Source organism: Aphelocoma coerulescens (assembly GCF_041296385.1).
Source record: "Aphelocoma coerulescens isolate FSJ_1873_10779 chromosome Z unlocalized genomic scaffold, UR_Acoe_1.0 ChrZ, whole genome shotgun sequence".
Classification (NCBI taxonomy): Eukaryota; Metazoa; Chordata; class Aves; order Passeriformes; family Corvidae; genus Aphelocoma; species Aphelocoma coerulescens.
The window spans coordinates 35,938,022-35,950,548 of NW_027184085.1; the positions used below are offsets into that span (position 1 = coordinate 35,938,022).

Sequence of the window (12,527 nt, forward strand, 5' to 3'; positions counted from 1 at the left end):
ATTTAAAGAAACTGAAAATTATCTTTCTAGGGATTTTTGAGGGAATTAGTTGGAATGTAAATAATTTCCAGGTTCCATTTTACCAAAGAAAAGGCTCCGAGGATGGATTTTTAATACTGTTGGTGCACTTTGAGTGGGCTGCCACTGTCTTGCTTTTTGTCCTATTTTCAGTAGCTGTGGTAGCTACTTGAATTTGTATTGGTCTATCACTATATGAGCAGTCAGTAGTGTTGCAGTGTGAAGTGCCGACCACTTACGGCATCTCACTGCCAATATGCTGGTGCCAGAGGCCTTTGCTTGTTATGCTTAAGTAAATGCAGATGACGTGTGTTGTGGCTTACACACTCTATCTCAGCAGACAGAAGAGCTGACTTTAGCCTCCATGTTTCTCAAGGTTTACAAACCCTGACACTGAAGCTATGTGACCACCATATCTTCTTTGTTTTTTAAATTAGGATTAATCAGTGCAGATGTGAAGAGCCCAGTGGAAAATTTTCTTGATATTCTGTAACATGAACATATGCAATATTTTATTTATGACTTATATTTGTATGGTTTCACGTAACACACAATAGAAAGGAGACAATACTGTTGCCAGCAGAGTCTGCACTCCAGCAAATGTTGCCAGAAGCTATTGCCAACCAAATACAGATGTGCTGTGTTCCATCTTGGTCTATTACATCCTGTATATTGCATTCAGTGATGGCCTTATACCACTTCTCTGAAAAAAAAGGAAAACTCTATCTGTTTGGTTTTAAAGTATTGTGAAGGCAGGAATTTCCCAAAACCACTTGATTGCAAAATCAGCAATGTTTATGTACTCAGTGGCAATACTGTCTCTTTAAATAGGTACCCTTGCTGTACAGTATAGCCTAAAGGCAGCTGCTATTGTATCATGGTTTCATACTGCAAGAGTTCTGATACCACCCCTAAACAAGATCATATATTTGCCACCTAGACTTCCTCCCAACCACATTTTGTAGGCTGCTGCCTACAAAGCAGCAATGAATGAGAACCAGGACTGTATTGTAGAGTGGATCAGTTAAGTGTTTGCATTCTTCAGGTAGGTGAATAGTTCTTTTCATGTCCTCTGTCTTAAATGTAGGACAAAACAAGGGCTCTAGTGCTTAACTGGGATGGACACTAAAGTACTGCATAAGTAGAGTATTTCTACATGTTAGGTCCATCCATGAAGAAGGAATTTAGGAGGTCTTAAATCCTTCATTGTCTGATATTTCAGAACGTTTGATTTTTATTAGTAAGACAGTTACTTGCTTATTGCCTGGTGAATTTTTCACAGTCATATCCTTGGGTATATGAATGCATCACAAACACTGATGAACTAACTCAAGTAATATTTGTAGAACACGGGAATACTGCTTTCCCTGTTACACTTTTTAAAGAGGCTAAGGCAAAAAGAGTAATTGGTCCTTCCACAGTCTTGGGGCTGTGATTTAAAGCCAGGTGATTTGATCCTTGTCAATACCTCTTTATCAGAGCTGCTGTAACTGCACTAAAGCAAAACAAACCACTTTAAGTTTCAGTTACCTGGCTAATGGGCACTACATTAAAGAGACAGAATACTACATCTCTCAGTGAAATCTGCTTGGAGAGAGATAATGGTATCCATGTGTCCTAACACCTGTGGAAAGAGGCTACTCACCTCTGAGAAGAGCAGGCATTGCAGTCCTCTGCATAGGACCACAGCTGCACCAGAAATGGCTGTCTTTAAAGATACAGAATGGTTTGGAAAGAATGGATCAGTCTGCACAACCCAGGTTTTTATCCAAAGCAAAGACAACTTGCTGAAATCCAGCACAGTGTGTACCTGTGTGTTGTAAGCATGATGAAACATAGTGTTAACAGAGTTAAGGAACCTCTGCTTCTCAGTAATTGCTATCTAGAAATTTGAGTTGGTAACCTTATAAGATGCACTAGAGAAACAGACATATGAGATGCATAACATGCATCTCTTTTATGCTGATACTACATGGCTCTAAAACTATACCTTGTGAGGAATGATAGAAGTGAATTATACTTGCCATATTTGAAAGCTCTGGTATTATAATTGCTTATAGATTTAGCCACTTGAATCTCTCTGTGACCAGTGGCATTGCTTAACTTCTGGCTTTTATTGTTTGATTTTTGATACATCTCAAATGGTAACTTTTTCACTTTTTAGCCCAGGGTTTCAGAAACTTTTTACTGTGGTAACCCTAGAAGATTATTTAGAAGTCTGCTGGGAAAAGCATAGACATTGCTTTCATTTCTAAAGAAAAGGACCAAAATTTACAAGGTCACAAGAGAGATGCTGCCTTTTTACTGTTAGGCCAGAGGAGAAAAAAAATCTCTTCCTAGTGTCTATGGGTAGGATGTTAGTGGAGCATTTCGTAAATAAGGTACCTGGACCAGTGTGTGCCTACTTTGTCAGAGGTTAATTTTGCCATCTGTTTATATGTAGCAGAAAACACCCATTTGCTGCTATTGTTATTTTTGCACTAGTCTGTGTGAAAAAGTTCTGAAGCAGATGTTTGTGATGTTGAGGCACATATCACACCACTAGCACTCCTCATGGCAAGACCTTTAGCTTACTGTTCGTGCTTTCTGCCTTCTCTGGCAGAAGATGTGGATTTTCTTTACCTTAGATAGAGAAATTGATGGGGAAGAAGGAAGAAGAGAGTTTGTTTGTTTGTTATATGACTTATGCAGGAATTTCTGCCCTTTATTAAATGATAATAGAAAGTGATTCTGAAAAGTTGCATTCTTCCTCCCTCACCTTCAGTGTGAAATTGAGATGAAGTCCTGCAATCAGAAGAAGGAACTACTGAACTCTAATATTCTGTGGGAAGGTGAACTTACCTTTTGCAGAGGACTAGGTTTTTCCCTTATTAAGATTCTGTCCATTTTTTTGCCATGAATCTTTTACTTGTTAGTAGGTTGTATTAATTTTTTGTCATCTGTCTATGCTGTTTCACTGAATGAAAAATAGTCGTAAGAGTGGAAGGGAGGACAAATGGTGAAACATGTATCCTGACAGATGTTCCCATATATATGATTAAGAACGGAAATGTGCTCTGCATATATTGCCTTTCATCCCACAATATGATTTGGGAGATGACTTTTTGTTCCTAGATCACTTAAAAGATATTTGAAGCAATTTGAAGAGATATGATTCCGATGGTTTCTTTGTTATTTATGTAGGAGCTCTAAATGCTCCTCTTCTGATTAATGACAGATATTGATTTTTTTCCTTCCCCCCATAGTTTCCTCAGTGGAGCTTGCTTTCCTTCTGTGGAATCAGCATCCTCAAAGACAGAAATTGCTGATTCTTAGAGAGCAAGTAGCCTGGCATTTGATTCTTAAAAAAAAAAGCATTGTTATTATCATTATTTTTATTATTAGTCTGCTCCTTATTCTCTCTCCTTTTTCATTGTTTTTCATTCTTATTCCTGGATTTTTGTTTAAGGTCTGTATTCATGCCCCTTTGTGAACAGACACATCCAAATTTTCTAGTAGATCAGTTGCATCTGAGCATTTAGAGTTTCCACTAATCTCTGATACATTTCATAGAATCACAGGATTTTTTATGCTGGAAAACACCTCTAAGATCATCGGATACAACCCTTAGACCAGCACCACTGTGTTTACAATTAAGCCGTGTTCCCAGGTGCCACATCCAGAAGTTTTTCTGAGCACTTCCATGTATGGTGGTTCCACCACCTCCCTGGGCAGCCTGTTTCGATGCATGACCATGTTTTCAGTGAAGAGGTTTTCCTAATATCCTCCCCTGGCACAGCTTGAGGCCATTTCCTCTCATCCAATATCCAGTTGCCTGGGAGAAGAGACTGACTCCTGCTGCACTGCAACCTTCTCTCAGGCTGTTGTAAACAGTGATAATGTCTCCCGAGCTCCCTTTTCGCCAGTCTAAACAGCCCCAGCTGCCTTAGCCATCTTCATAGGACTTGTGCTCCAGACCCTTCACCAGCTCTGTTGCCCTTCTGTGGACACACTCCGGCCCCTCAATGTCTTTCCTGAATTGAGGGCCTCAGAACTGAACACAGTGCTTGAGGTGGGGCCTCAGCAGTGTGAATACAGGGCAATAATCCCTTCCCTGGTCCTGCTGGCCACACTATTGCTGATAAAGGCCAGGATGCCATTGGCCTTCTTGGCCACCTGGGCGCAGCGGGCTCATGTTCAGCTGCGTCAACCAGCGCTCCCAGGTCTTCTTCCACCAGTCAGCTTTCCAGCCACTGCCCCCAGCCTATGTCACTGCCTGGGGCTGTCGTGACTTGGTCTTGTTGAAGCTTATATTGTTAGCCTTGGCTTATTGATCCAGTCAAGAACCCTCAGTAGAGCCTTCCTGTCCTCCTCCCCAACATGTTGTCGTCTGCAAACTGAGTGAGGGGGCACTCAATCCCCTTGTCCAGATTGTTGATAAAGATGTTAAACAGAGCTATCTTCAACACTGAGACCTGGGCTGCCAGCTGATGTAACTCCATTCACCGACACTGCGGGCCCAGCCATCCAGTCAGTTTTTATTCGGCAAAGAATGCACTCCTCTGTACCATGGGAAACCAGTTTCTCCGAGAGAATCCTGTGAGAAAAGGTGTCAAAGGCTTTACTAAAGTCCATGTAGGACAACATCCACAGCCTTTTTCTCATCCATCTGGTTGGTCAAGCAAGATGTGCCTTTCACAAACCCATGCTGGCTGGGCCTGATTCTCAGAGTGTCCTGTATGTCCATGATGGCACTCAAGATTATATGTTTCGTAACCTTCCCCAGCACTGAGGTCATATTGACAAGTCTGTATTTCCCTGTATCCTTCTACTGGGCCGTCTTGTAGATGGGGGTCATATTTGCTAACTTCCAGTCTATTGGGACCTTCCTGGTTAGCCAGGACTGGTGGTAAATGATGGAAAGTGGCTTGCTGAACTCTTCCACCATCTCCCTTAATACCCTTGGGTGGATCCCACCTGGCCCCATAGACTTGTGTGCATCTAAGTGGTGTTAACATGCTGCTGAACATTTCCTTCTGGGTAATGGGTGCATCATTCTGCTCCCATCCCACCTCTCAGAGCTGGGTACTTGGAGGACACCTGGTCTCATTATTAAAGACTGAGGCAAAGAAGGCATTAAGAACCTCAGATTTTTCTTCATACTTTTTTACTATGTTTTGTTTCCCTCTACATCCAGTAAAGGAGAGTTCCTTCAGCCCTTCTTTTGTTGCTGATATATTTGTAAAAACATTTTCCTTTTATTTTTTGGCAGTAACCAGATTAAGTTCCAGTTAATCCTTCTAATTTTTGGCCCTTCTAATTTTTCCCCTGGGTAACCTCATGATATCCTTGTTTGTCTTCCCAAGTTGCCTGCTCCTTCTTCTGAAGCTGATATATGCCTTATTTTTAAACTGAGTTCTACCCAAAACTGTATGTTTAACCAGGCTGGTCTTCTTCCCCGTTTGTTGACACAGGGGTAGAGCCTGCTCATGTGCCTTTAGGATTTCCTTAAAGTACATCCAGCTATCCTGGACCCTTGTGTCCCTCAAGATTGCCTGCCAAGGGACTCTCACAACTAGTCCCCTATATAGGTCAAAGTGCCCTTCAGAACTTCAAGGCAGCAGTTTTGCTGATTCCCTCCTTCTCCAGGAACTGAAAACTCATAACAGTTTTTGATTGCTGTGCCCAAGATGGCCTCTGACCACCACCTCTCCCACTAATCCTAGTTTGTTCAAGCAAACAGCAGGTCCAGTGGGGCACCAGCCCTTGTTCTCTCCCTCACCCACTATGTGAGGAAATGGTCCTCCAGGAACCTCATGGACTACTTTCTCTCTGTTGTGTTGTTTTTCTAGCAGACATCTTGTAAGTTGAAATCCCTTAAGAGAGGAAGAGCTTGTGATTGTGAGAATTCTGCCAACTGTTTATAGACTGTTTCAACTGCCCCTTCATCTTGGTGGTCTAAAGAAGACTCCCACCAGGATATTTCCTTTTACTCTTGGCACTGTAATAATTTTCAAACTGATCACTCTCCCTTAAAAGAGTAAGGGTAGTAGTTTATTCTACTGTACAGCAGTAGGACTGTTTCTTTATGCAAACCAATTATATGGTATATACCCATATAGCTCCAGAACCATTCCACTGGAGGAACTGATTTATGACTCTCTTTGTATGGTGTTTTGCTGTCTTGTATCATAACATCAGAAAAACTTTTTTTTTAAATGTCTGCCACCAGAGAGAGAACAGTACAAAGGAAGTACAAATAGTGCAGACGACATCAAGGGTGCGAACAGGCATGATAGATAAAAATTCATATCATCTTAAGTACACTCATAACTGTGTGTGCCAGAGGATCGCCTTTGCTGGTTTCCAAACCATTGACATTGATATTGTGTACTCTGGAGCCATTGTTTTTATGTCTTTCTTTCCTCTTCATCTTGGGTTCTGTTTTGTCTGTATGCTGTCTTACTAAATGATTCACTCTGAGCAATCAACCACAGCACCTAACTCATTTCAAACAAACAATGAAGCTATTTTATTCAGATTTTTTGAGGTCCTAGCAGTAGTGCAGGTACGAGTAGTGAACATGTATATAAATACAAAAGAGAAAATACCTTTTTGAGACATTAGTTGTTAACATTAGAAATGTCTTCAGATTAGAGTAGTATGTTCGGGTTGTTTGAGTAATAGCTGTGACTTTTGAGGGTCTGTAAGAGGGAAAGTGGTAGATTACTGCAACACAGAGCTGCTTGGAAAGTATCCAGTAAAAACTTGAATCTCTTCCAGGAAAATAGGCTTTGAATGTGCTGACTATAACAAGAGAGCATTTGAAGCTAATTTGTTAGTGGGTTTGTTACCACATTTTACTTTAAAGTTGATCTCTTAAGATGTGTTGGGAAAAGAATTAAGCTAAGCATCAATATTTAGAATGGTGGTTCTAAAAATTAGTGTTACTCAGATAAAAACCTTCAGCAAATCCTTTTTACCTATTTGTGTAGATGTGACTTTGGAGTTACTTTATTCCTTACTCTAGACGGCCTAGAAGAATATACAGAAAGGAAAACACCATTAGTAGAAGCCAGATGTTATCTTTATTTGACATGTGTTAATGTGTTTTGAAAGCTTTACTTCAGTTTTTACTACTCAGCTGATTTAAATTATCATCTTCCTAAACTTATTACTAAAAAGAATGCAGTCTTCTTTTTTGGCTTCTTTCTGATTGCTGTGTTTACCCTGTGCTCTTATATTTAGTATGTGTTGAATGCTCCTTAAAAACATTGCAATCTATTTTGTAACTCCGTAGGGTGTATTTCTTGGTAGCTAACTGTTGCTGTTTTTATTTTCAAATAATTCTGGAAAATTTACAGCATCATAAAGTCTTCCTTTCCAAGTTTTCACCTATTATGCATTAATGCTGAAGATGTATGCTTGACTTTATGCATACTGTAGTCAACTGTGATGGGATTGTCTAAAGTTAGCCGCATGCTAAGAGTTAATAAATAACATGACCAAAGATAACAAATTAAAGAGAAGATGAAGAAGGGAAGAGAAGGCATTACAGCAACTTAAAAAAAATTATGTGGTTGCTCAGTTGGCTCATTTTCAGGCTTTCCTTGCAAGTTTTTAAATTGTGTCAGATTTTATGATCTAAATTCATGCTACAGGCAGAAACAACTGTGAACTTTCTTCCGTAGTGGAATATTTCTTTGTGTCGCGAATATCAGTTATCTTACTCCTCCATATCTTTGGCATTTTGATGACTAGAGGAGATCACCTTTTTTTACCACTTTTGTAGCACTAATCTGATGCCTAGTGGGCTAAGGAATTGCCCATTTTTATATAAATTTCCATTTAAACAAATAGCTGCATGTAGGCCGCCTGATGCTCACCAATGACACCCATAAGCAATGGAAAAATAAAGTCAAGCTGTCCATGTGTGGGTTTTAGAATACATTAATTGTTTTTTAAAAAGTTTGGAAATGGCAGTCAGAGATGTCACTTTATCTTCTTGACTAAGCCTATTAGCAAACAGCACTAATTACATTATTATATACTTTTATTTCCTTTTCCTCTTCTATGTTTTGAGAGCAAAATCCTGCTCATTGTTTCACTTGAATTTGCTTCCTTTCTGGTTTTGGCCCAGTGCCTCATTTTTGGTGTTCAGCATTGCTCCTTGTATTGGAGGAGGTCATAGTCTTTCCCATACCAATGCAGTCCTAGTCCACAATGTTCCTCCTGTTGTTGAAATTTTACTTCCACCCATCTAACAGCCTGCAACAGTATCATCCTTGTGTGGCACAGGTATATGGGTCTGTGCTGGAATTTTGGGTGTTAGCTTAGACTTTAACAGTCTGGTTTAACAGTCTAGTTTTCATACCAAATAATTTTCTTTCTGCTGTTACAATGTGTCTAAATTGTACCAAATTTCTGCTCTATCAGTGAATGACACTTTGTCACTTCTGAGGCCATGTTCTTCTAAGATTTCAGGTTCCCGTTCCTTTTAATGGAAGAGCTTGGTCTCTTCAGAAAAGTTTTCTGTGGCAGGAAGGCTCTGGGTTTGTTTTTTTTATTCCTCACTCTCTGCAGTTATTTTCAGAGCTCTCTGTGATTCAGTGAAAACACATCGATTCTTGGCCGAGAGGGACTTGGGCAGCCCAGCTGTTCTGGGTGATCTCAAGCTGCTAGGCTACTACTTTTAAACACCATATTATGTCTTGGAGTCATTAATGATATTCAGTACATCCAAACTTCAGTCTGTGCTGTTGTCTTGCTGAGCTATGTAGAGAGATTCCCAACAAAGAGCAGTAAAAAAAGGGGATTACATTCACAGTGTGGTTTTCTTCCAGCTCTTTGGAAGCCATCCTATATCAATAGAGGAGGTCGTATAATGCAAATTGGGTAGGTCAGTAGGCAGGTCTGTATGGATTGTACAGTAGTGTGCAGTGATTGTCCCTCTTCAGCTGACAGTGTAATAGTTAACAAGGGGAAAGCTCACTGTTGATATTCTCAGGCTATTCTCAAAGTCTGTGCTTTAAGCCACTGGCAGATTCAGACACAGAGATCTTCTTGCAGTGGTTTATAGCACATTCTCAAATAGGAATGGGAGATTCCTCGTTCAAAATGATATAGCAGAACACACTTTATGTTGTTTATTGGTTTTCTTTTGCTCATTCTTCTCCTCCCTCCCCAGATCAAGCATGCCAGATTGTTGTAAGGCAGCCCCGTTCAAACCCTGAAGCTAAGCAATACACTATTTTCTCTTGGTTTGTTTCATTGTAGTTAATTTAATATTCTGAAGAATGAAGCATACTGCCATAAGAGCATCAAGCAAGCAAAAAGGGTTTGATACATTTTACAAGAAGGAATACCCGTTGGAATGACATGGGATCACAAGCAGGAAAAAGATTGAGCCTTTCCTTCTTCCACTTGGAAGAATATTCTTTCTGGGTTTTTGTTTGTTCAGTTTTGGGTTTGGTGTCTGCCCCCCAGCTTCTTCTGTATTTTTACTTCCCCATACCTTTCTTTTAGATCATTCCCCTCCTTTCCCTGGCACTGATCTGGATTAGATGACTTGTGTATGCCACTGCCCCTCTGACCCCACTGCATGGGGTTTATTTCCAAGAGGAGGGGAAGGATCTCTACTTTCAGGGTGGGGTGTCAAGGGAGGTCTGTGTGCAGTGTGCTTGCAAGGGTTATCTAGTGTGCTGTGACTTGCAGCCTTTTACTTTCAGCTCACCTTCATGTAAGGTCGGTCTCAAGTCTTAGAAGTTTAAAGTGGAATGGTTTTATGTAAAGCAAGTTAAGTTTTTATTTCTTCTAAAGTTCTGTATACAGACGGGCAGGTGGGAGAGAACAATCCTAGAGGACTTGGGATTTGATTTATCCTGAGCAATAGTAGCTGCTTGAAAATGAAAAGAAAATTTCAGAGGTAATCTGGTTATTCTGTGAACAGAAATTAGTCGGATGGTTAAGGTGTAAGCCTTAGACCTGAACAGATCTCTCTTGGGATATATTTAACTAAACTTTTTCACCTGTTTGGTTTTTGTTGTTGATTTGTCAGGGTTTTTTTCCCCTGCCTTCCCAACGAATAGCAACAGTCTATCTACCCCACAGTGGTTAGAATAGCACAGAGCTTGATGCAGCGCTGGTTGAGGTCAAGCACTCCAATTCGAACCTCTCAAGGGCTTTCTCTATGTGTTGCCAGTGTACTGGTAAAAATGACTTTAAACTCTTTGTCAGTGCAGTTACTGGTGCATGCATCACAGTCCCACTCAAATAAACCTGTCACAACACAGAGTCAGCAGCTAGAGAAGAGTACAAGGGCAGGCCTCTAGCTTTTCATTCGAGCATCACTAAACGTGCACAGAGTGCCCAATTATTTCAGCATTATTGAGCAAGCCTACAGGAAGACCCAAGCCTTGCTACATTAGATTTTCTTTAGTAATTTGCTCAAGTACCGCTGAGGACACTTAAAGGGCTTAAAACGGTGGCTGCAACCAGTTTCCTTTTCTGGATTGTTAATTCAGGTTTTCTCTTTCAAATTAACTTTCACTGCATGCTGTGCAGTAGCGCTGGGAGAACTGTTTAACACTAATTTTCTCAATTTTCAGCTTTTTTTTTCATTATATAACTGCTTTTACAGTTACATATGTTTTGATTAGATGTGCACATGGTGTGTTTCCACTAGAAAAAGTGTAATACCTCTGTCAAAAAATAAAAAATTCACCAAAACGGTTACATTCACTTGCTTTTTTAAAATTTTTTTAATTGTTGTTGTTGTTTTCCAGTTCAGCCTGAGGTTTTTCCATATCAGTCTGAATATGTTTTGTCCAAACATATGGACATTTTTAAGGATGTTTGTGAGCATTAATATCTTGGATTGATCAGATGCATTGATTGATCAGTCACGGTTGATGTAGGTGATCAGTCAATCCCCAGCTCCCTGAACAAATTCAATATCTGTGTTTTGTTTTTCACAGCAGCAACAACTCCAGGCCCAGCACTTGTCACATGGACATGGTCTTCCCGTGCCGCTCACTCCGCACCCCTCGGGCTTGCAGCCTCCAGCCATCCCCCCCATTGGCAGCAGTGCTGGCCTCCTGGCACTGTCCAGTGCACTGGGGGGACAGTCCCACCTCCCAATTAAAGATGAGAAGAAGCACCATGATAATGATCACCAAAGAGGTAGGTGCTGCCAGATGAGTGTGAGGCTTCGTTTCCCTTCTTTTTTTCAAATTCTCCTGTTTAAAACAAGTGAAGGGGAGGGGGAAGAGGAATTTTCAGAAGAGTTCCTAGCTGATTACTTTAGTGTTTAGTATCTAGCAGTAACCAGAAATTGTGTTCAAATGCTAGAAATCCAGTTTTATAAATCTGGCTGTACAGCATTAATAATTAACTGTACAGAAAACTTAACATCTGTGCAATTTATTATTTAACAGACATCAAGATCCTTTCTTCGGAGTATGATAAATGTATAATTTTATGTAAACTAACTAGTACTTTTCTCTTTCTCTCTTTCCCCCATGCCCATCCCCTGCCACCATCTCTCCCCCTCCTTACACACGGGGGCTGCTCTGCATGCAGACAGAGACTCCATCAAGGTAGGATTCCATTTTGTAGGTGTAAAGGATAGCTCGACAGAGCTGCCTGAATGCTGCATTTTTCTGAAGTGTGGCACAGAGTGGTGGAAAAAGTCACAAAGTGGAACTGGGTTATGATGCTTGTGTTGATTGGCAGCACCCTGCACAACCTGTGTATCACATTTAGGCAGTGGCTGGTAGTGGGGCAGCTGGGATTGCAAGCAACATGCCAACCAGTGAGTTTGCTGGAACAGCACTGAGGCTGTTCTTGGATAGAAAGAAAGGTCTGCCCAAGGTCTGGGTACAAGCTTTTAAGACAGAAGGAGTAAGCCAGTAGTCTTAAGTCATTTGCAGGCTGTAAATTGTAATTCTGATATTTAATGCAGTTGAGTTAGGAGAGCTCTGTTGCTCACAGGGGAGAGGTGGGGTGCTGCGTGCTGTCCTGTAGTTGAGAGGAGTGAGCTGCACTTCCCTCTACCCTGACGAATGTTGCACTGGGGATTCTGCCTTCCTTTTCCAAAAATTAATTTTCAGGTTCTGAGTGACTCAGCAGCATACCTGTATCCCGGATAAGGTAGTGTTCATAAGTAGATGTAATAACACACCTTGTAACTTGGATAATTTTGAGCATTTAGTAATAGATATGATTCAGTGCTATGTGATGCTTTTCTATACGGATGGCCACCAGAGTGTCTCAGGGACTCCTGGAGTTTTAATGCTGCAGGTGGGGAGATGTGTCTTAGCCCTTTTCTCTTTCTTGATGGGTCTGCTCTCCTAGTTTGCAGTTTTCAGAAACACAAGATCAAGCCTTACTAGGTGGTGCTGAGTGTGAAATGAAAGATACCCTTCCCTTAGAAATGGCAAGACCTGCACCAGCCTTATTGAGCACTTAGAAACAGTTTGTCAAGTTTCTAGTGGTGCTTTTTTTTTAGGAAGATACAATATATCCTTGGG

General features: G+C 40.8%; 1 protein-coding gene across 3 annotated transcripts in view; it reads left to right on the plus strand.

Annotated features, from left to right (window-relative positions):
• LOC138103196 (transducin-like enhancer protein 4) overlaps positions 1-12,527 on the plus strand; it is a 98,264-nt gene that overhangs the window by 43,699 nt on the left and 42,038 nt on the right. For 2 of the 3 annotated variants that reach the window (XM_069001302.1, XM_069001300.1), the window contains exons 7-8: positions 10,974-11,178; positions 11,578-11,594. In XM_069001302.1, coding sequence (XP_068857403.1) covers positions 10,974-11,178; positions 11,578-11,594 — 222 coding nt within the window. The remainder of the gene's footprint in view (positions 1-10,973; positions 11,179-11,577; positions 11,595-12,527) is intronic. The other variant, XM_069001301.1, reaches the window with a different exon arrangement.